At 41.5% G+C, this 23,278-nt stretch overlaps 5 protein-coding genes and 1 long non-coding RNA gene across 8 annotated transcripts in view; 1 reads left to right on the forward strand and 5 right to left on the reverse strand.

Annotated features, from left to right (window-relative positions):
* LOC118294801 overlaps positions 1–22,571 on the forward strand; it is a 34,276-nt gene extending 11,705 nt beyond the window's left edge. The window contains exons 2-4 of the long non-coding RNA XR_004788060.2: positions 17,401–17,519; positions 18,941–19,108; positions 21,769–22,571. This is a non-coding gene — a long non-coding RNA (uncharacterized LOC118294801). The remainder of the gene's footprint in view (positions 1–17,400; positions 17,520–18,940; positions 19,109–21,768) is intronic.
* On the reverse strand, positions 14–2,298 carry LOC118294737 (claudin-8). The gene has a single exon (XM_035621670.2). The coding sequence runs from the start codon at positions 2,157–2,159 to the stop codon at positions 1,068–1,070; it is 1,092 nt and encodes a 363-aa protein (XP_035477563.2). The 5' UTR covers positions 2,160–2,298; the 3' UTR covers positions 14–1,067.
* On the reverse strand, positions 2,497–4,872 carry cldn8.1 (claudin 8.1). The gene has a single exon (XM_035621672.2). The coding sequence runs from the start codon at positions 4,770–4,772 to the stop codon at positions 4,008–4,010; it is 765 nt and encodes a 254-aa protein (XP_035477565.1). The 5' UTR covers positions 4,773–4,872; the 3' UTR covers positions 2,497–4,007.
* On the reverse strand, positions 5,784–7,194 carry cldn8.2 (claudin 8.2). The gene has a single exon (XM_035621671.2). The coding sequence runs from the start codon at positions 7,138–7,140 to the stop codon at positions 6,265–6,267; it is 876 nt and encodes a 291-aa protein (XP_035477564.1). The 5' UTR covers positions 7,141–7,194; the 3' UTR covers positions 5,784–6,264.
* On the reverse strand, positions 8,189–9,378 carry LOC118294785 (claudin-4). The gene has a single exon (XM_035621673.2). The coding sequence runs from the start codon at positions 9,320–9,322 to the stop codon at positions 8,633–8,635; it is 690 nt and encodes a 229-aa protein (XP_035477566.1). The 5' UTR covers positions 9,323–9,378; the 3' UTR covers positions 8,189–8,632.
* The window catches only part of tiam1b (TIAM Rac1 associated GEF 1b), a 42,581-nt gene continuing 32,028 nt past the window's right edge, over positions 12,726–23,278 (reverse strand). For 2 of the 3 annotated variants that reach the window (XM_035621659.2, XM_035621661.2), the window contains exons 16-27: positions 18,904–19,110; positions 17,792–17,860; positions 17,377–17,502; positions 17,173–17,281; positions 16,674–16,853; positions 16,455–16,573; positions 16,261–16,369; positions 16,033–16,091; positions 15,755–15,860; positions 15,558–15,645; positions 15,257–15,429; positions 12,726–14,439 (exon numbers count right to left, since the gene is read on the reverse strand). In XM_035621659.2, coding sequence (XP_035477552.2) covers positions 13,904–14,439; positions 15,257–15,429; positions 15,558–15,645; positions 15,755–15,860; positions 16,033–16,091; positions 16,261–16,369; positions 16,455–16,573; positions 16,674–16,853; positions 17,173–17,281; positions 17,377–17,502; positions 17,792–17,860; positions 18,904–19,110 — 1,881 coding nt within the window. In that variant the 3' untranslated portion in view covers positions 12,726–13,903. The remainder of the gene's footprint in view (positions 14,440–15,256; positions 15,430–15,557; positions 15,646–15,754; positions 15,861–16,032; positions 16,092–16,260; positions 16,370–16,454; positions 16,574–16,673; positions 16,854–17,172; positions 17,282–17,376; positions 17,503–17,791; positions 17,861–18,903; positions 19,111–23,278) is intronic. The other variant, XM_035621662.2, reaches the window with a different exon arrangement.

Genomic DNA, 23,278 nt, shown 5'->3' on the forward strand with positions numbered 1-23,278 from the left:
TTCAATCCAGCATGCTTATCGTTTGCCTTTATAGTTTGTAGTTTAAACCAGATCCTAATGTTTTTCGATTAATTGCCTTAATAGGAAGCTCTCCAATTAAAACTTCAGCTAATGAAATTCAGGGGGAGGAGGGCATTAATCCTCGGACCCCTGCAGTGTGAGTGGGAAAGATTGCACTCTCTGTTTGGGGTCTAGGACACTCATCACGTTCTCTGGCGTCATCTAGTGGTGAATATTGAGAGCGTCTGAGATTGGGTCAGTGCCCCTTCGTTGGGAAGTTTGAGCAATAATCACAACACATTAAGTATTTCTGCTGTTGATACAATAGAAATTTACACATATATTCAAACAATTCCATACACTAGTTCAACATCAGCGCCAACATCACTGTGTAATTCTTTATAATGTCACAAAAGCCTGTCCTAGCAGCAGGCATTTGGCAACATGGAGGGAAACTTACTTGACAGGTTACCAGTACATCGGAGATTATGAAGCCTCTCAGTCCACCCTAAGTTGTTGCATTCTTCAAACTAAATGTGACACATTTGACACATTTAATGATCATAGTAGTACTAGAACAAACTATAAAGAAGCAGTTCTATTCTGTTTTCACTTCTATTTGAAGAGGTGAATGGACATCTTGGTAATGAACGACATTGAAAAACATACCACACTGTAACATGTACAATAAAAGTACAGCATATTGAAATTTATAATGGTTTCAAAGCTTTAGTCTACGAAGTTCTAAACAGATGATTTCTCATAAATCCAGGGGTTTTGTTACCTTTGCTTACATTAACAGAAACAGTTATGTTCAACATGTTCACACAGCCCATGTATTTATTGCACAATAAAAATGACAAGGGTATTAAGAGTAGAAAAAAATCTGAACACACTAATTAGTCTGAGCATCGAGATAATCCTTACATAAACAGATATAATTTACCTTCACCTTGCAGCTAATGTACAGCAGTTTACATTTGCTTGTGATGCTGGAATATTAAAGTATAAAAAGATTTGTTCCTCTATAGATAAATCGGCTACAAAAACCCACTCGTGATTTTGTTCTATATGTATACACCAGTACTGCTCCCACTGTAAGACTCTGGTTGAATTATTGACCCATGATATCCAATGAAAATAGGAGAGTGTGGAACTGGATGAAAGCTAGACTGGTAGGACGCGGAGGTATTGCCGTTATAATTCAGTGAATATGGTTTGGTGTTTTGACTCATGTACAAGGAGTTTCCTGGAGCATACATGCTTCCAACATGGTTAGAACTCCGCATGGAGGAATGGTGATGCCTGCTACCCGGATAGAACAATGACGCATTTTCAGGTAGACCTGGGTTATAGGCAACAGGAAGGTTGATTAGTGCTCCATCATTTGTCATAACTTGAGGGACAGTTTCCAGTGGCATTGCAAGTTGCGGTCCAATGGAGCCATTGGTCAGCAGAGAAGGATGGTATGCAGTCGATCGGAGGCTTGAAAGACTCGGGATGGGATTGTACCTTATCAGAGTTGGCCTGCTGGGTGCTTGCTTGTAACCTAGGAAGTTGGGCGGCGGGTACACTTCAAATGAGCCGTTGTCCGAGGGCAATCGGCGGCATAGGAACAACATGGCTGAGGCAAAGAGGACGGCACCAGTCACCCAACCGATGTAGAGAGCCTCTCCTAGCTCCCTCCTCTGGGCATCAATCAGCAAAGGATTGTAAAAATCTGTAATAATGACGTGACCGGTCCATGACACGGGGATGAAGACACAAATGCATGACAGGAGCTGCATAACGCCTGCAACCATCAAGATAATGGTCTTAGCCCAATCATTACCCTGAAAACAGGAAATACACCGCATTCCTGCCAGAGCCACAAGGAGCCCCAGTCCCGACAAGGCCAGAGAACAGCACATCAGACCCCTGGCTGCCTGTAAGTCCGGGGGCAGGAACAGCAGTGAGTCGTACACCTTACATTGCATCCTGATGTTGGCCTGCCGGTAGCAGTTCATCCACAAGCCCTCCCAGCGTGTTTCCATCACAATTATGTTCTCTCCAATGAAAGCTGTCACCTTCCACATGGGCATCCCTGTGGTAGCCGCCGCCCCAATCAGCCCGATAAGCCCAACGCACACTGCAGCTATCTCTGAAACGCCTTGGAGCATTGTGCAGCGTATGAGCTGTTTCTAAATCAAAAACTATGAAAGCTCACATCGACAAAAAATCCTGATCCTGGTAAAATCCTAACATCTCAGCGTCGGAGCCGTGTGTGAGGCGGTGAGGATCTTCTCATCTGATGCAGTGTGTCTGCTGTAAGAGGTGATTTGTTGTGGGAAATATGCTTTGCTGTCGCCTGGTTGGCCCAGAGTAATGGGGGTAAAGAGGATCTTTGCTTATTTTGTGTTTATGGTTCCTCGGGCATCCGTGCTCTATCTGTGCCATCAGCTTCCCCAACAGTAAACGCTGACAAGGCGGGAGTGTCTCACAACTTTAGAAAAAAAATCACTTTCCATGTTTTTATTTTTCATATTATACTGTCTGAGATAACAATTCAGAAGCAAGCAGATATACAATGTATTGCACAAAAGCTTCTTCAGTACTTCTGTTGTCCACATGAGAGCAGAGATGACCTTCAAGTTGATGAAACAGAGGGGGAGCTCATCAAACAGTCCAAATACAGTTCTTGATTGTTGAGGACCTGATATGTATTATTATAAATGACAAGTAAACGTTTCATGTTACAAGTTAACATATATTCTATATTTGCGTAACTCTAGGGCTGCTGAGTAGGCATTACATGGACAAACTGACCCTTAATTTTAGTCTAACTTTAAGTATCACTAAAGAAAAAATTGCCTACAGTTAAATTTCTAACTGCTATTGAACCCACAGAAATTGAAATGAGGTGACCCGGTAGTTCAAGAACTACGCAAACATATGGAGCTGAAGTAAACCAGGAAATGAACTTAACAAGCTGTGTCCTAAAACCATGTGCTATCTCCATTCAAAGTGGCGTGCAAACTCTGATCACATGATCATGCTGTCAGGTTGTCTGTCTGACATCTTCAAAATAACAAAGCTCCCCTGACTGAGTTAGGAGTTTGGTCCACACCTTTAACAAGCAGTCTTAAACCTGCATCTCATGTTTACTCAGTACGATCAGTTAACACAGGCTCCAGGGCATCATACCAAAAAAAAAAAAGGCGTACAATAAACACATACACACTCAAGACTAAAATGTCTGTGTACTACTCACATAATCTCTCACCATAATATCCAATATATAAGTTGGTGCTTATAAGACCTGCCTTTTGGTTTGTGTATTGTTGTCACATACTTGCTTAAACTAGTTACAACTGAGAAGGAATATATGAGGAAGTTGTCTGAGGGTGATTGATGTCTGTGAAAGATCATCTGTGATACACAGGTCTGTGGTTCTCAAACATATGTAGGTGTTTTGTTTTGTCAGTTCATAATGAAAGTTTAAGGAAATTGGGTTGAAATGTCTGAAGTATTAAATTCTGCACAACTGCACAACTCAGTCATATGTACAAACAACGTATTGCAATTTAACAGAAAACACAAATGCACATGTGCTGTGTTATTTGGTGGTTAAATGTTGTGTGAATTGTTACAACGTATACATACAAAATGATCATACTAATATACTAATAAAATCAAGGTTATCTGTGTAAAACTTGATAAGACAAAAAGCATGATAGAAATTACTGGCTTGACTAGGCATGGTTTTAATTAAGTTAATGGTTGATACCAAGTAACTAGTGCTGTTTAACAAAATATCATGTACTCCACATAAAGAATATAAAAAGAGTTGCTTTAAAACACAGCCATATGAATAAGATTGATTTGCTTTCACAGTAAATATTTTCATTACAATGTGGTTTGGTAAACCTAAAATACATCTTTTGACAGCTGCACTGCCAATCAAAATAGGACAGGACATTCCCTTGCCTATAGTGACCATAACTGATTATCAATACGTCAGTCAGTGTTCAGAGATAAGCCACCCCACTGCGTATAGAGGGGTATCTGGAGTAGTTGGTGTAGATAGTTGATGGGTGTCTTGACAGCATTGGCTGTGGCTGATGTTGGGGAAGTAGCACCAGCTGCTGAGGCTGGAGGGGCTGTGGGGGATAGGCCATGTAGTTGGAGTCTCTGGAGTACACATACCTCTCTGAACCTTTGTCTTCGGACATCAGATTGCAGCAAGTAAACATGCATCCTCCAACGAACAAGAAAGCGGCGGCTACCCAGCCGATGTACAGAGCCTCTCCAAGCTCTCTGCGCTGGGCGTCGATCAGCAAGGGGTTGTAGAAATCCCTGATGATGACATGACCGGTCCACGACACAGGGATAAGGACGCAAATGCAAGCAATTATGATCATGCTTCCTGCAATGATGAGGACCAGACGCTTGGCTCGATCGTTGTTTTGGATACATGATGTGCACTGCATGCCCAACAAACTGATGAGCAGACCGAGGCCACCCAGTGCCAGAGCGCAGCACATGAGCCCCCGCGCCGCCTGAAGGTCAGGGGGCAGGGCCAAGAGGGAGTCGTACACCTTACACTGCATCCTGATGTTGGCCTGCCGGAAGCAATTCATCCACAGACCCTCGTAGCGGGTCTCAAACACAATGATGTTCTCCTCAATGAAAGCTGTGACTCGCCACATCGGCATCCCAGTGCTTGCTGCTGCCCCAATCAGCCCAATCAGGGTCAACAAAAGACCCACTATCTCCAGTGCCGAGTTGGCCATCCTGTTCTTTTCTTATTCCTCCAAGCTCATACGTCCAGAGAATGCGCGGATACAGTGTGACTATAGTTGGATGCGGTAGATCCCCTCTACAGAGTGGCTTTGCATCCCAGGGGAGGAGGAGGAGCAGGTTGACGTTCACCCGCACTGTCTCCTCCCTGTGTACAGGAAACTAGAATGGAAGGGGTGGGAATTGCAACCTGTTGCTATGGAACAGAATCCCCCATGACTTTTTTTTTCGTTGCACACCTCGCCCAGGAGCTGCTGTAAGCTGCCACTTTGGTTATTTACACGTCTCATTTTACATTGTCAGATCTCACTTTACAAGGAACCTGAAAGAAAATGACTTGGGTGTTTTATTAACAAGTGAGATAGTTTTTTCAAGTTCACCAATTTGTTATTAGCTATGTCCATATAAAAGGACTTTATATTAATGTATTACCAGTTATTACTACAGCTATCATATACAGCAATCAGCTCTGGGGCTTAACGCAGTGTTTGTCCTAGTTGAACTCAAACCAGTACCAGGGTGGACTTGTGGGTGTAAAAATTTGACTGCAATGGGACTGAAGAGACAAAACATGAAACACAAAAGAGCATTTAGAAACTCTTTTACATCATTTGTTTCTGTGTGTTTGACATGGGATGATGTACCCATGTGTCCCTGCCAGTATTGGATTTCTTGTCTGGGACTCTTGATTCTTCTGTCTGAGTCCAGAGAAAGCTGGCAGTTGCAGCTCTTGCTTGGTTGGTGGTTTTGTATTGTGGGTGAACTTGTCAACATTCTGGTTTTACCAGTTTAGGCACATTTTTCTACTGGAGACAACAGGACAACTATCGATGTACACACAAGTGACTCTAACAAGAGGAATATCAGTAGGAACTTTTGTATCCCAGGCAAACCTGAACTTCTGGCAAGTAGTGAAACACCGTCATGTAAGCTATAATTTACCCTTACTTCTTCTCCTACCCCCTCTTAATTAGGCAACAGTAAAACAAAACACAGCACATTTCTCAGTTTTTTCTGAATGTTACTTTATTGTAAGCCACAATTTTGAAAAAAGTATGTACATCCACAACAAAAACAATAAACAGTGAACTTAAATCATTTGGAGGTATATAATTTGAAAAAGGCCTAGTGCATAATTTGTTCTCGAAGAGCATGTCAGCAGAGACTGTGAAGATTATGATATGACAGATATCTTACATTATTGCAGATTAAAAAAAATATTGTGCCTGATGAGTTTTAGTGAAAATAAGCATATGGAAACCAACAAAGCAAAGAGTTCATTGTGTTTAAAACACACTTAGTTCCACAAATAATTTCAATCTCTGCAATACATTGGGCCTCTTTGAGAAAGTAGTGAAAGATCTGGCCATTTCCAGTAACAGCCTCTAGTCATTTTTGTCAGTAGATTTTCAAATGCACAAAATCTTGGCTAAGTTTAAAAAAAAAAAAAAAAAGGTAAATTGTCTTTGTGTTTAACTTCCCTCACTAGTACTGACTTGGTGTATATGCTACAGATCCTGGCGGTGGTGCAGAGTAGGTAGGCTGGTAGGTGTACGCTGGCTGGTACGTGTATGGCTGGTACGCGTATGGAGGTTGGTAGACATTTGCGCCAGGGTTGTACACAATCCTCTCATCTGGCTCCTGGGTGCGGGGAGCGTGACGGCACAGCAGGATCACACCAGCAGTGAAAAGCAAAGCTGAGGTCACCCAGCCAATATAAAGAGCCTCCCCAAGCTCCCTGCGCTGGGCATCAATCAGCAGAGGGTTGTAGAAATCCCTGATGATGACATGGCCGGTCCAGGACACTGGGATTAGGGTAGTGACACAGCCCAAGAGGAACAGACAGCCTCCAGCCACAAGAACCACATGCTTGGTGCGAGCCCGATGGTCCACTACTTTGGTGCACTTCATCCCCACTGCTGAAACGATGAGAGCGATCGTGCTCACGGCCACGGAGCTGCACATCAGACCTCGAGCAGCCTGGAGGTCCGGGGGCAGAAACAGAAGGGAATCATACACCTTGCACTGCATCCTGATGTTGGCTTGTCTGTAGCAGTTCATCCATAATCCCTCCCAGCGGGTCTCCATGACAATGATGTTCTCCTCGATGAAGGCCGTCACCTTCCACATCGGCAGGCCTGTCACGGCTGCCACACCGATTAGTCCAATGAAACCGATAATGAGGGCCACTACCTCACAACAAATGGCATCCTGGCGGTCCTTCTTCTCAACTCTCTTTTTTTCCTCGTATACAGAGTCTTGATAATCTGAATAGGCCTTGGCTTGTTTCTCATCGTAGTAAGTGCCTATGTAAGATTGAGGTGGCTTACTATAGCCACTATACGCAGTGTAAGAGGCCATCGTGGCATCTGGCTGCACTCTCGCAGCTTCGGGAACGAATCTGAGGAGAAGAACAAGTCAAGGAACTTATACACCCACTAAAATGCTAACAGTGCAATGCAACCTTACTGGTTGAGCAGCTTTACAGCCATCAGATAAATGGAGACACACCAAAGAGTGTTACTTCTGAATGCAAATTCAATCAACACAACAAACAATCAACCATTTAGTCTTGTGATTAATCAGAGACAAATTAAATCTTTTAAATGTATAAGGTCACATGTGATCAAAAATAAGTTTAATCTCTTTTACACTTTTAACATGTCAATACTTTTTCAGTACTAAACAGGAAAATGTTTTCCTAAACTAAAGAAGGATTTAAGAATATAATTTGATGTAAGTGCTCTACTGGTCGAAACTTGGAGATAAAAATCAAACAAGTAAATATGTTGGGTTATTTTAATCTTGGAGAAGAATTGCCTTAAATTCCTATTTTTCCTTTGAAGCACAGCTGTTTTGAAGAGTGCTATATAAATAGTCATTATCATTTTTAAAATCAAAACAATTAGATTTTGATTCACAGTATTATGTGAAACAAGAAAAATTGCTGTCTTTCCTTTTTATGGATGTACATTCATGAATGTGGTAGCTGCCTTAATGTGTGTAGGTTACAAATCTGTTGTCTCTCTCAGACTGAACCCTGACAGAATGATCGCAGATGTCAAACCGTCTCCCCCTTTAGATGTAAACTGAGCTGATGAAAAAGCTGTTGAGCACAGAAACCTGAGGAGGATTGGTTTCATTGTAACACAGTATTGTGTACTTGCCAGCAGTTCTCACCTTGTACAGGCACACTGAAGTGTCCTGCCCTCTAAAACAAAAACTGTATGTTTGAGGTGAATCATTGAATGAACTTTCATTGAAGCTTTATTTAGTTCGGAAAAAAATAACTTGAGAGGTGTATATGGAGAATTAGCATTCATTGGTTAAACGTTTGTATTCAATGTTTCTAAGGTAGGCATAATGGGAATATTCACATTGGAAAAAAAGGTAATTGCACAAGCACATGTAGAATCAAACCTTTATTGAACTATTGGTTGACAAGGCTGACTGGTTTTCAGACCACATTAAAAGAATCAAGAACAACTTAGCAGTTAAAAGTTAAAGTTGAGAAAAAGTGAACAATAAAATGGCATGGCAATACAAAATAAAAAAAACAATTCTAACAAACAGTGATTACATTTAAATCATTGAATTTTTTTTTTTTAAATTTTGCAAATGTGAAGCATTTGGGTAGACAATACAAACAATGAAGAGGAGACCTCTATAGTGCAATAAGAAGTACATTCATCAATTTAAGTCACAGTGGCTAAAATGTGTATATTATACAAGCAAATTTATATAGAATTCGCACACCCCTTTCATATTTTAATCTTCTTCAGGCAGCATGTTTTGAACATTTGAGACATTTAAAGATGGAATTTGCACATTGCAGGCAAAACAGTAGAGTTGTTTACACATATTGGTGATGCTTGTGAAGGCTGGATGGTGTCCTCTCCAGGTAGATGCTGCCCTCTCTGTGTACATCCCTCAACACCATATGATGAGCATTAGCATAGGGCTCTTCTTCCTGTGATCTCTGCTTGCTGTAGCTGAACAGAATGATAATCCCGGTGATGAGCAAAATACCAGAAGTGGCCCAGCCAAGGAAGAGGGCACTCCCCAGCTCCCGTTTTCGACCATCCACCACCAGTGGGTCGTAGAAGTTGGTGATGACAGTATGGGCCACCCAGCTGACGGGGATGATTGTGGTCAAAAAAGACAGCAGATACAAACACCCCCCTAAGGCCAGGGTCGTGTTCTTGCTTTTCATGTTGTCACCACAACAGTTGCTCGTCCGGCTCCCAAATCCTGTGACAAACAGGGAGATGACGACCAGAATTATGGAGACACACATGAGCCCCCTGGCTGCCTGCAGCTCTGGTGGGAGGATTAGCATGGATTCATACATCTTGCACTGCATCCTGATGTTAGCCTGCCTCCAGCAGTTCATCCACAAGCCCTCCCAGAGATCCTCCATGACGACGAGATTGGCACCAATGAAGGCAGAGACTCTCCACGTGGGAATGGCGGTGGCAGCTATTATCCCAAACAGGCCGATGACGCCCAGGGCCAGGGCTATGACCTCCAACTTTGCTCTCATGGTTCAGACGGAAGTGCAGTCTCCTCTCTCAGCTGATGAACTGTCCGAGTGATCAGTTTTGCAGAGCCGTTTATATGTGATTGTATCAACTTGCGCGCAATGTCATCATACTGGTTTGAGTTGACTTGACCTGAATGAAACACTTCTGACTAATGTGCAAAAACAAGTGTTAAATATTTGGCATCATTGCTTGTCATGCATGACCAGCAGCAGTGAAAAGAGTATGACTACGGGCCCGTTCAGACCAAGTTTTAAAATCCAATCACGATAACACGTGAAAGTCTACACTACGTCTACACTTAAAAAGATTAAATTCATTTGATATGGCATTAATTCAGCTTTTTCCATAAAGCATGTCAAACTACTGAATAATAAGGATAATAAAACCTTTTTTTTTCAAATTAGTGAGTAACACTCAATTTAAATTAGAGCGGCAAATGTTAATCAGTTTATCGTTTTGTAATCGACTACTTAATTAATCGCCAACTATTTTGATATCCGATTAATCGGTTCAAGTGTTTTTTATGATTTTTTAAAAAATATTTTCTGATTTCAGCTTCTTAAATATGAATATTTTCTGGTTTCTTTGCTCCTCTGTGACAGTAAACTGAATATCTTTGGTGTGTGGACACAACAAAACATCATGTTGGAGTTTGGGAAACACAATAGACATTTTTCACCATTTTATGAACCAAACAACTAATCGATTAATCGAGAAAATAATCGACAGATTAATCGATTATTAACATAATCGTTAGTTGCATCCCTAATTTAAAGACGGCATTGTCCCAGGGTAAAACAGCATGTGTGGTCAACAAACACACCCATTGTTTTCCATGAAAGCCCACACACAGGTGACGTGACGTAATGTTTTTCTAGGGAGTCTGTGATAGATCTATACACATCTTATATGGCTTAGTGGTTTCTCATTTAGGTAGAACCTTGGCCACACTCATTGGCAAGGTTTAAAATTCTTAAATGTCAAAAGGAGCATGGTCTGATTTCAGATACGGAGGAAATGTTTCAAAACAATGGGGGATTTGGCCGTTCTCAGGAAGAGCCACTCCTTTGTTCAAGCTCAACTTGGTCTAGGGAATGGTAACACCCCGTTGGTTAACCTGTTTTTGAGAAGTAGGCGAGACAGAAAAGGAAACAGAGAGAGGTGGATGTGGGGAGAGGTCATAAAACCCGAACAGAAACTGTGGAACCTGTTGAACAGGTTTGCCGAGTGATACTGTTGTCACATCCTCAGCTGTTTTAAATGTAAACAGTTACGCTCATACAGACGGACCCATAGCTGTGAACTCATTTCTGTAGAGTTGTGACCTATATGTTTTCTTGTATTGCAGTGGGGGCGTTTGGTTTGACGTGGATTTGATTTAAAATATGACGATGATATTAAACTAAGACTTAATGGCAGTTAATGAATACACAGCAAGACGTAAGTGTGATGTAGTGGCACAGGCAGTCACGTACATCTACAACAGACTATGTCCGCCACCTGCTGTATGCAAATATGACTGCACGTTCTTGGGCAACAACAAGATTGATACAACATTGTGCAAATCTTTATGCAATTTCCATTTTCCCATTCATGCCTACCAGTTCTGATTCAGTATTAATTTTTAGATTTAGATTTAAGATATTAGCTCCTTCAATGGAGGGCTTTAGCAGAGCAACCTTAGCCTTCTGTCATTCACCACCATATCCTATATTGATGAAAATAAAATGAGGTCTGAAGTGATCTTTATCTTGTCGGTGCAACCAGGGGATTCAAATCAGTCTCATAAATATTAGTCATAAAAGATTAAAAACATGAAAATGAATGGAAAATCTAATGTAATTGTTAGTTTTTCAATTTGATTGTGATTATATCACAACAACCAGTTCATAAAAAATTTAGTATTATTCTGCTGGCAGAGGATAGACTTAGATATCACGGCAGAAATAAAAAGTCAATCTTATTAAAACACCAAAAGGAGTTTATTACATTTAAATTCTGTTACATACCAATTACGTGTATAAGCCATGGTAGTTGGCATAACAGTGTCATTTAGAGACTTGCAGTTTCTCTCTGTCTGTCATACACCCCTAACCCTCTGTATATAGTCCCTGAATACCTTGGATGCACCAATAATCTTAAGGAGCACCGGAGCCCTTGTGTGTGTGTGTGATTGACAAGAGTGAGGGGGCTGGTGGACCCGGGTGACGGGATGTCCACAGAGCTCAGAGACAAAAAGAGGAGATACGGCTGGGAGAACAATGTGCTGCCGTACTACCCTTTGTCAATTTGGAAACAGGACGTTGGGAGTGGAAGGCTACTGTTCATCTCTGCTAATGTAATGATCCTTGATCGGCATCTTGATTTGGGCATGATCCTCTTTTGCAGTGTTAGTGACTGATGCTCCAGCATTTCAGAAGACAAAAGAAGAAATTAAAAATTCAAGGAGAACCTCCTGGAGAGATGCAGCAATTGCATAATGCACGTAAATAGTCCAAGTATAACAAGAATTGAAATGAATAAATAAGCATGAGCTAAGCCATTAGTTTTGTACGCGTTTATACATGTCTAAAAAAGGCCTGTAGTGATAACTCCATTTGTTTTTTGCACGATATATTGTCCCAGAAATTATTGCAATAACAATATTATCAGCATTTTAAGAATCATGTGAGCTTGCGGTACAGGCCGGTTGGTCTTTGCACGTTCAAGTCTTACACGATTTGTGTGTTGCTACTACTTTAGACAACTAGCATTTAGGCCTCAGACAAAACAAGCAATGTGAAGGCACGATGCCTTCAGAAAAATACTAAGAAATCCATATTTTCTGACATTTTATTGACCAAACCAGTGATTTATTAATTATCAGAAGCAGCGAGACTTGCTAAACTGTTTTTGACATTCATTATCATGTCAACAAACATGCATGTAGACACAATGGCTTTTGTTGAGGTCAATAAAAATGATTTCATATTCATGTTTCTTACGATAAGTCGATAATGTAATTATCGTGACAGGCCTAGTCTAGAATTGTTAGTGTTGCAGGATATGGACCAATAGACATTTTTGTATCTCGGGCCTTATCGTCTCATTCTGTCCCAATGTGTTGACATCATGGGATCTTTCAGTGATAATAGGAGATTCAGCTCCTTCTGCGTCAGACAATGCCATGGCTTGCGAACGCACACTGTTGCTCACAATGTTTCTGAGGTCTTTCCCCCGTTGTTCTGCAATTGCATTGTCTGAGTTGGTTTTGAAGCCGAAGAGCATTGATATGCTGCATAGTTCTGTCACTGGGCATTTGTGTCTTTTCTCACATCATATTAGATGAAGCAGAGATGCAGAGAATGAGTTAGGCTGTTGTGGTAAAACCACAAGGACCAATGAACCACTGCAGAGACGGGCTTTGAATTATAAGTATGAAACAACTGTATTTATTATGATATCAATACACTTTTTTATATACACACAGTAATACAAAATGCAGTCTTAGTAGCACAATGAGTTGTTTACAAGTGACTTCTTTCTCTTTAGGCATTCTGCATGTCTTTCCCCTTGATTGCCTGAGCACATTTGGACTTTCTTTGACAAAACTTAAAATGGCTACTTGCGTTTGCTAACAGATTAATTTACAAATGAATAAATAAAAACATTGCTTTGTAATTCATTACAGTGAACAGTATTTTTGAACACACAAAACCCTTTTAAGTAGCTGATGTGCAAATTCTCTACAATACAGAGTGTGCACGTGAAATGTTAGGAATGAACATAACGTTGAGTGTTCTTTGAATGGCAATACTGAAGAGCAAAAAACAGAAAAAAAAATCAAAAAATGGTTTCACAGTAAACAAAGACATTTAACAGCAAATTCAGATTCAAGTAAAACAGGATTATGCTAAGTTAAAACAAATTAAAATCCCTTTGCCTCTGTGACATTGGGGCTGTTACATAATTCCACTATTAAATGTAACAAGAGATCAAACAAAAATATTTCCCAGGCTAAAAAGATAAGTCTGTAAAACCACAGATCCAAATCGTATAATACATTACCAGGAAATCTGTCCCCAAAACATGTCAGTGTATATTCTGTGAAAATGTACAGTACAGTTAACTGTGCAAGACGAGACTGTCCTTTAAATTATGTATTCTATTTCTTTAAGGACAAATAATATACAGCCCTTAACTAAGATAATATCTCTGAGACACTGACAAAACGATTATTAATGTTCTTACATTACCCAAATTTGGCAACAGCAGGCAGGACCACAGAACGCTGCCCAAAATGTGCAAACCATGCCAATCAAAGCAACGGATTAGACTCCATGATTGTACCATTAGCTCATCTCTCAAATCTTACATGTAACAGCATTTGATTTGGGATAGCGTTCCCTCATTCTTCACTCCTGTATTGCTCCACTGATTATCTTCCCTGTACAATAAGCAGTAGGCAAAAAGTAAGGTAAGGAAGGATATTTCTTCTACTAGCTTAATGATATACAGTACGTCAATGCCCATGCATTGTTGGTAAAGACTGATGACAGATCGTTATGGCGCCAATGTAAAGCTGATAAAATATTTCCTCTTCAGGCTGGGGAGGACCCGGACGGATCCCGTCGTACCCAAATCTCACCCCTCTCCGTTTGATGCTTTTGATCCGCCACATCGTCATTGTTCGCACCGCTCTGCTTCCCTGTGTCGACCAGCTTCAGATCATGTGTCTCACTGCCTGTCGGGGACTTAAGGCTCTCGCTTTCTTCCTTTTCCTCACCCACCAAGGACAAAGCCATGACGGGCGCCTCCAGGTCAGCCTCAGCGGACCGCGCTCCGGGCGTCTGACAGCTCTCATCATCCTCGTCACTCAGGATGTCTGTCTCCTTCACCTCTTCCCGGTCCTCGTATTCCTCTAGGTCGAACTGTTCTTCCACCCAGCGGTCTGTGTCACCTGCTAATTCAGACTGCAGCTGATTTGGTTTGTCCTCCTGCTGCAGCCGGTCTGAGCCGGGCTCCTGTGGGGAAGCCAGCTCTTGTTCAGGTTCGCCATCAAAAACAATGTCTGTGTCGATAGTGAAGCGGTTGCGTAAAAGCTTCCTCCTTCCTAGAGTCCTGGTTGGGGCAGATGCTGCCAAAAACAACAGATCAAAAACATTAGTTTAGAGTATTATTCATTTTTCAACTGGAGCAATGTTGGTGTATAGCACAATGTTAACAGATTATAAGAAAGGTTGTCCTGTCTGGACAGGATTGACTATTACAAAATCTTGCTTACATTGTAAAATAGTTTGAGAGCTATGAACTATGAGTAAAATTTAACTGTTAGGTTACTTTTCAAAAAAGCAAACATTATTACAGTACAACTATTATATAGATGTTTTGGGATGTGCATGTTTAAATGTTGCTACCCTCCCTGGTCTGCACCATTAATACTAGTAACTGTTGAACTAGTAAATTTAATACTTTATTGATGTTCAACAAAGATTATCTATTGCATCCAAGATCTTATGCAGGTGTCTGACACTAGCTGGGGCAGCAGCCCCCCTCTGCCCGTGCTTATGCCCAAATGAGGGCAAAGATGACATCTTGTGCGATTTGGCAGTATTTTGATCAAGAAATTTGTAGGAAAGTTGGCTGTGTCAGAATTAGATGGCATATAACCACTTCACAGAAGTCAATGTATATCTACATTTACCTCAGACGTTAAATCTGCTAGGAAAAAGGCTTGCTAACTTTCACAACACCCATATTGTTTGCCAGCAGATTCTGTGTTCCAGGTCTGTTTACTGATTGTTTTCATACTTTCAGACCAGTCTAGTAGTATTCACTTTTGTTTAGGAAAATACCTAGTCTCCATTAATAAAATAAAATCTATGAAAAACAAAGAAAATAAATTTGTCCCAAAAACTCAGAATTGGGACATGTAACCGCAGACTGGCATTTACCTGCTCTATTTATGACAGGACGGGCTCCCTTCAGGGCACAGAGACGCTTTCCTCCAAAGGGTACATACTGCTGGTTGAGGGGTAAACTCTCGGTTTTCAGGAGCTGCCGGCGGTGCTTTTCCCTCAAGATAGAATGGACTGTTTTCAGGAAGTCTTTTCTACTCTCCGGAGAGCTGAAGGAGAAAGAAAGGCATGTTATCAGTCTGTCACTCTGTAGATACCAGCACACAGGACTTTTATCAGAGACGCAGAAGATTCAATCTGCAGAGGAATTCAACGTCCATTAGAGGAGATTCCTCACCTACAGCACAGCTGAAACGTCCTCTCTGGCCGTCCCTCTGACTCTGACTTTGTGTGGACAATCTCACACACAGCAGAGCTCTCGCCATCTGAAGGAAAAATCCACACTCACGTGATCTCTCTGAAATAGTTCTTGGATTTTGGGAGCATACAACATCAGTGTTTCAAAACAGACATTTTATTTATTGTGTCACTTACCTGAATTGGCCAAGGATCTAACTTGAAGGGCGTTAGTGGGGATCATGTGACGGAATCGGAAAGGGTCTTTTTCATCTGAAGATACGGACACTCGATGGGAGCCACCCTACAATCAATCAAAAAAACATGAGATGAGATGCACTTTGATCTAATAAGATTTGAGGATTATTTTACAGGTGACCCATTCGGCTGATTCTGAAAATGTGTGAAGTAAATTCTCAATGCTGTAAGTAAACAGGTTGCATTTTAAATAGCTTTTGTAAAAAAAAAACCCATACCATTTTCTTTTTCTGCTTGGACCCATCCTTGCATACAAAGACAACTGCCATTTTGAACACTGGAAAGCAATGAAGGAAATTCAAAAACATCAGCCATTGCTGTGAAAGCTTTGCAAAATCTGTAATCGTGCTGTTAATTGCAGTAAAGAGTGGTGACTTAATGTGGGAGGACAATAAACATGAAAATATCTTTGTCATAATCATGGAGCACTCTTGTTCACAACATACCAAATGTTGCCATCTGGGGCTCCTTCTTCCATTTCCCCAGGGAGGCCGGAGGGTTGATCCAGGTCACGGTGGTGTGGAGTAACAGATCACCCATGGACAAGTCAGCAACCTGGCAAAAGCAACAGAATACCCAGAGTTAGTCACTCCACAGTACGCTGAAGTTTACAGAGCCAGGCCACGTTTGTCCAACATACCACTTTCTTTTCACCACTTTGCTCGGTGATGAGCAGATCGAACACTGCTCCAAACTCCTCATGGATCTTCTGCATCTCGTTGATGTGGCTGGCGACTTTGTTCATGGCTTTCATGGCAACTGCAAACAACACGGTTGGAGTTGAAATGCTGTCACTATGTTTTCAACTAGGTTCTCCCCTGTCAAAATAATTTCATTGTCTCGTGTGACTGGGTCTTACCATCCAGGTGGTAGTGCTCCTCACTGTCTGGGTCCGTGAGCGAGTAGAGCTCCTTCAGCAGGAGTGGATACTTCAGCACCCTCTGGATGGGTTTGATCAGGTATGATTCCAGGGTGGAAGAGTGCTGCTGCTTTGGGTTGCGCTCGTCCAGGAAGGCCTTGAACTCGTGGTCCGTTTTGGCTGGAATGATCGTCAAAGCATACTTAAGATATGTCGACGAGTTGCAATGTTTTCATCCCCCTTGTCCCTTCTGTGACTGATGTTTGCATGTACAGATGATTCTACTATTTAGTGGTTTACTCAGGTAGTTTTATTATATATTATCTAATGTTGTGGGGCTTTTTAGCCCTGGGAGCCACCAGCTTGAAAGTATGTGGAGGTCAAATGGACAACTCCGCAGAGCAGATTTATGAAGCCTTGCAGGATATGGCTGATGGATAGATACATCCTCTCCTTTGAGCCAAAGAAGGAATGTTGACCCAAGAGCACATTTACTCACCCTTTACGAGGACCTTCGGAACTTTGGTGTGGCTGGCGCAGAAAGCACTGTAGATTTTAAAACGGTCTGCATAGTACAGGAAAGAGCCTCCCAGGGAGAAGAGGATTTTCTGTAAAAAATAAAGACACGTTACCCAACCAGTAGTTAAATAGTTAATTGTGGTAGCTGGTGATATACTTGTTCTTACGCAAAAAGAGGACATACCTTAAACTGATCCACTCTCTCCAGCTTCTCCAGATCTGGAACCAATCTAGTCCCATCTTCCAGGGTCTTGAGGAACTCAACTTGAAACTCCACCATTTCTGGCAAGTTCCCAAACAGTACGTCCAGCTGGAGGAGAAGAGCATGTGAGCAAAATCTAAATAATTTCTCCATACCACTTTGAAATGTCTTTCTTTGTGTGCGGCATCCAACACTAGTCCCTTGCTACAGTTAAAGCATGGAAATGCTCAAAACATTAATATAACCAAAATAATGTCATTATTGCAAGTGCATGTAAAAACATCCCTTTATTTTGTAAACACCCCTCAAATTCACCTCCATCGGCTACTCTTTGCATGATTATGTAACCCACTTTTCTTTAAACAGTTCTGACATTTTATGGCCAACTACCACTCACCTCATCCTGAGTGAGAAAGGTCTCTTTCTGCAGTGGGGTTAAATATCTCCCGATGAGGCAATTGAGATCCTGCAAGATACAAGTGGTTTTTGTTTGATTCAAGGTTGCCCATGTAATTTCGTTGAATACAGATATAAAAAATATGCTGCTTTACATAAGGTTAAATCAATACTCTTATGGTGCACGGATACTCTGACTCCCTCCAAGATCAAAGAGAGGTGCTGGCCTTTCTGCATGAACTTTAAAAAGGTTAGGGAGCTATATGGAAACCCAATTAAATAAATGACTGTGGCAACAGTTACCGTTGTAGAGCCTGTGAGATTAATAAGTGGCTGTTTAAATGGCCGGTGGTCTTAACAAAACAATGGACTGCAATTTACACATTTAAATTTTCTTTGCATTGTTAGTTCACTAATAATCTCAATTAAGCTTCTATCAACTATAGAGATATGTCCATCCTGTAAAAAAAAATGCAGTCAATCCTTATAAGGAAGTATCTAAAACAAAACTTAACATGAGACATGTACCAACACCAGTCACAAACATAAACTAACAACAGGATATTATGTATATCTTGATTGGTTAGTTACATTGGTGCTGGTTAACTAGCAAGCAGTTTAACACGAGCGGCCTTCTCTAAGTGTTAAAATTACACACAGACCCATGCAGAGCACCCACATGTTTGAATCTGGGTAATTGGAACAAATAGCCAAAGTCCACCAAAAATCTAACTATCCCCTTTGAAGGTTGCACAGGACGCCATCAATTTTGCACAATGGGATTTCCATGATAAGTATATATGTGCCCCCTGTAACGAGGGATAACATTTTAGATTGGCTTGACATTATTCCATTATGTACCCTCTCTAACCCAGTTATTCTGCTGAGCCACATTATATCAGGCAGACAAAGATTAGGCAATATCCAGGCAAGGGCACAGCTGTGTCCCCTCATGCCTCCTGGGACACAGATAAATATGGATTGGACATGTGGAATAGGTAATGTGTACGGCTAACACAACCCAACGCAGATCGATGGACAGAAGGAACACACACACACGCACTCACTCACAAAGACCATCTGCCTCTAACAAGTAAGATGAGTGATACTGACTTTGACATAGGTCCGCTCTGTCTCCACGAGCTCACAGATGACTTTGCGGAGCTTGTCGGCATCAGAGAGCTGCCGAGGAGTTGCAAGAGGTGGGAAGGGCGAGTCCGGGCTAGGCGAAGAGGACACGCACTCCGAGGGATTCATGTCATGGAGACTGCGGCAGAAAGCGGCGACCTGCTCCGTGCTCTGCAAAAGAACAAAAAAGGTCTGAAAAATGATTCACTCCAGTTTGATGTCAACATATCCAAATATTAATCAGTACAGAAGCAGCACCTCAAATATTAACTCGCTGATGTGCACAGCTCCATGACTATGCAGAGAGTGAACCTGGAAAGAGGTAGCTCTGAAAATAGATCAAATTAACTCAAATGATTTTTTTTTTTAAAGTCTGTCATAACAGTGACTCTCTGCCTCCCTCTCTTTCACTCACTCACATCTCTCTTTTCCCTGGTGTTTTCCTCCAACGGCCGGATCGGTGGTGTACTGATTCATCCCTTTCACAGAATCAAAATATACACACAATGTCTGTCCACATACAGGAAGGGGTTGCCATGGAGACCAGGCTTGATGTACATTAGACTATTATTTTGGACAAAAATAGGCCCCCACTCAGCAACCGAGTGGCGGCACCGCAGAACTAATAGTTACTTTGTTTGCAACAGACTACAGCCATGTCAACAAAAGGGCTTTTTACATTGATACAAAAACACGAGGGGAACCCCAAAGATAACTCTTTTCCCATCCATCACGCACTTACTTTGTTTTATGAGAAAATCATTTTCTATTAATTCTACAGAAGATGATGCGTAAAGATTCATTGAGAAAGTAACTGGGAACAAACCATGATGGCCAAATAACAGGAATCACGAGCCGGTATTGACACAGGCGAGTGCATAATACAGAGAGCAGAGGTTTTTCTAGTTTGCGATGTTAGAATTTATATCGGCCAGATTTAAGCAATTTATCCCATCACACCAACAAGCTCCTCTGGGAAAGTCACACCGCTGCAGAAGATTTCCAGATTTAAAAAAAATCTTAAGATCAGGGCTACTGTTCTATCAATGATCTACAGATCTACAGGCATCATAACAACTTGATGTTTTCCATATTAGATATCACTGTGCATAATGAGAAGTGTAAATACAGAACGCAACGATAGAAATGACAATAGTTTGGATGTCTATTCTTCATTCATAAAAGCATGATGGAAAAATGAATCCCAAAGCAAAACTTGAACCGAATGAAGAAAGCTTTCAAATGACAGTCATGCAGCTTTGCAAAAATAATAATGGTTTACCTAATCAGACAGACACATTCATATTAGAGGCACGACAGACCTTTGTCCCTTTTCGACAACGTTTCCAAAAATAATCCGGCAGCCTCCAGATTTACATATGAACTGGAGTGTGCCATACTGTCTGTACATGCTGGTGGTATTTTTGCTAAGTCTGTAGTGCCAGCTGCATTCAGCATTTAGTCAACTTTGATGTTTTTGCTGATTAGATCAAGACAGGATATAAGTAATCAATTATTTCAAGTCAAAACACTGGACAAAAATATTCCATTAATACATTTTACATGTGCAGGATTTGCATAAAAATCCACATGATGGAGCCTGTCGAAGGAAGTGACATATGCTCCATTATCATCCAAAACAATGTGTCTTGTTGCAGGACATTAACACTTATTTACACTGTATTTCTTTCTCCAGTACTTCTAATATGATGAAGTCAAATTAAAATTGTGAAAGCAATTCAATTTAGAAAAACAAATACACCAACAGCATACAAATAAATAAGGGAGACTGTAAGTAAAACTGCTTTTTTTTCAGTTCTTCCAGGTTTCCGGACTCCAATAAGACAGTCACAGTACAGTCATAATCTTCACTCGGCTAATTAACGCTTTAGCTGCATGGTTATGACATGACAGAAAGAACAGAAGGAGGTGGCGGATGAAAGCCTTCAATATCGCATGAAAAGAACAACATGTATATAATGAGAATGTCTTGTCATGCGTAAAACTGAGATGCAGGAAATGAAACATAGATGAAAAACCCCTTTAAAACATCAAAGCACTGATGGTGGGGTGAGGAGAAGATTGCAAGTCTCCTCTCTGGAAGTGTGATAAGCCCGAGATCACAGCTCGGGGTGCGAAGAAAGAAAACTATGCAGCAGTCGCTGCATCAATGGTCGGGCTAGTGTGTCAAAGACACGTTAAGCCCAAGTCATATGGGATCAGTTCTGCAGACACTCAGTTCCCGCATGCAGCGTTTTATTTTGGCATCCTGTGAAGCACTCCACTGATTATGGGGCAAGTCTGCGACAACGGTGACTCACTCCGTTTCCTGTTGCAGCCAGGGGGAGGTGTGAAACAAACACCGAGAAGCAAAAGGTGTTTGACTCTCAAAGGAATACAACAACAACAGCGAACCATCTAACACGGCAGCAGAAAGAACTAACCAGGCAATGGAAAGGTGATACAAGGAAGAAATCTCACCAAATGAAGCATGTCATAGATGGAGTCTGAGGAGCGCTTGGTATGCTTACTCCACTTCAGCATGGACATAGCCGGGTGCAGGTGGACAGAGTGCCAGAGAGGAAGAGACTCCAGGCTTTGGAGTCAAGTCTACACTGCGCCTCTCCAACACATTTCTCAGCCCTTTTGTCTTTCTTCTCTTTAAAAAAAAAGAAAAGAAGGTACTGTGGTGCTTGTGATGAAGGATGAGTGAAGCTGCTCTGCCTCCTCCTCTCCGCCCACCAGCACTTACAGCCTTCCAACTCCCCTTCTTTTTCACCTTCCGAGTCTGCTGTAGATCTGTCACCAATATTCTGCCGTTTTCTCTCTCTCTCTCTCTCTTCTCTACAGGCTGGGCAAACTCGGGCACACAGTGTGAGTGTGAAGATCTGGCCAACTCCAGCAGCATTGTAAATCAGTCTTGATAATCCTCCAGACCCAGGAGAGTGCAAAGGAGCAGGAGGGAAAGGAGTCTCCTCCTCAAGGTTGCAGTGGAGCAGGATTGGCTGGCGTGAGCCACACCTCAATAGAATATAAATGCAGAATTTGAGGAATAGGGGGGCATGGATGGGGAGAGGGGAGCTGCAGAGGAGCAGGCTGCAAAGGACGACGAACACAGAAACAACTGGTGCAAGGGGTTTTGCAGAGACGGAATGTTTTATGCGTGGCCAAAAAAAGGAAAGAACCAAGCCCGGAAATACCCTTAAGATCAGTTAAGGAAAATGCACCTACACACATTTACTAGATGCTTCAACAACTAAGTGTGATGATTTACTTTTCTTGTGTGTCCCCTTCTTACAGTGAGTAATTTCCTACTTTTCCAACAAGGCCAACACCACGACAAAATGTGTAGTAAGAGATACTGACATCGATAGGGTACAGCAGAGTAAACTTGTCACTGTTATTGGCTCACAAAATATCTTGCACGCAGCCAGTAGAGAAACTGGTTCTGGGTCCGACGACACCTAAATGCGTCCCAAAGCAAGTAAAGGGGCCCAGGAACCGTGCCTAAGTTGCAAATAGCTTATTTTTCCTCACAGTGGCGTAGCATTGTTGTTATGATTAATTGGATTCATTATTTTGCCCTTTACTGCAGTGACAGGGAGATTTGTCTCTGTTCCAATTTACAAAATAAAATAACATTTTTCTTCAGGCTCAGGTTTATTAATAAGTACCAATGACCTGTTGACTACTGAAAGTGGGGAAAGTTCACTTTACAGCCACTACATCATCCTGTTTAGAAGCTAAACCCAACAGCTTGTTGGTGCTCCAAGTTTTCACTGAGTGTAAGAATAGGAAGGAGTTCAAGGAACATACAGTCATCATGGTGTGCACATCAATTTTCAAAAAGCAAAAGAGTTGATCAACTGCTGTTGAGTTGTGCAAATCCTGATATCATTACCATCTTTCAGATTCAAAGTCAGGGTGCAGCTTCTGACGCTGAACAATCAAATCTAGCCTCAAAGAGAAAGAGCCCATCTACATTTAAAATAAAAAAAAGTTTAAAAAGACTGAAGACAGTGTTTGACAAGACAAGACACCACCTACACAGACATCTGCTACAGAGAGTTCCATTCCCTTTATTATGCTCCTATCCTAATTTGGCTCATATTCTCTTAGTGGAATTAACTATTCCACTAAATTATTATCATTAATCATTACACAGACGATAAACTGCACTTGGTTTTTGATTTATTTAAGTCGATGCTACTATATTCAGTTAAAACCCAAGATTTTCGAGAAAGGAAAAGATAAACTTCATGCGACTTTGCATGACCCTGGATAATATACACTGCTCTGTTTTCCTGAACAAGATCCAATGAGCCAGTTACAGATGGCGCGTCAAACTGCAAACTGTTCT

The sequence above is a fragment of the Scophthalmus maximus genome, chromosome 11 (genome assembly GCF_022379125.1).
Source record: "Scophthalmus maximus strain ysfricsl-2021 chromosome 11, ASM2237912v1, whole genome shotgun sequence".
Taxonomy (NCBI): domain Eukaryota; kingdom Metazoa; phylum Chordata; class Actinopteri; order Pleuronectiformes; family Scophthalmidae; genus Scophthalmus; species Scophthalmus maximus.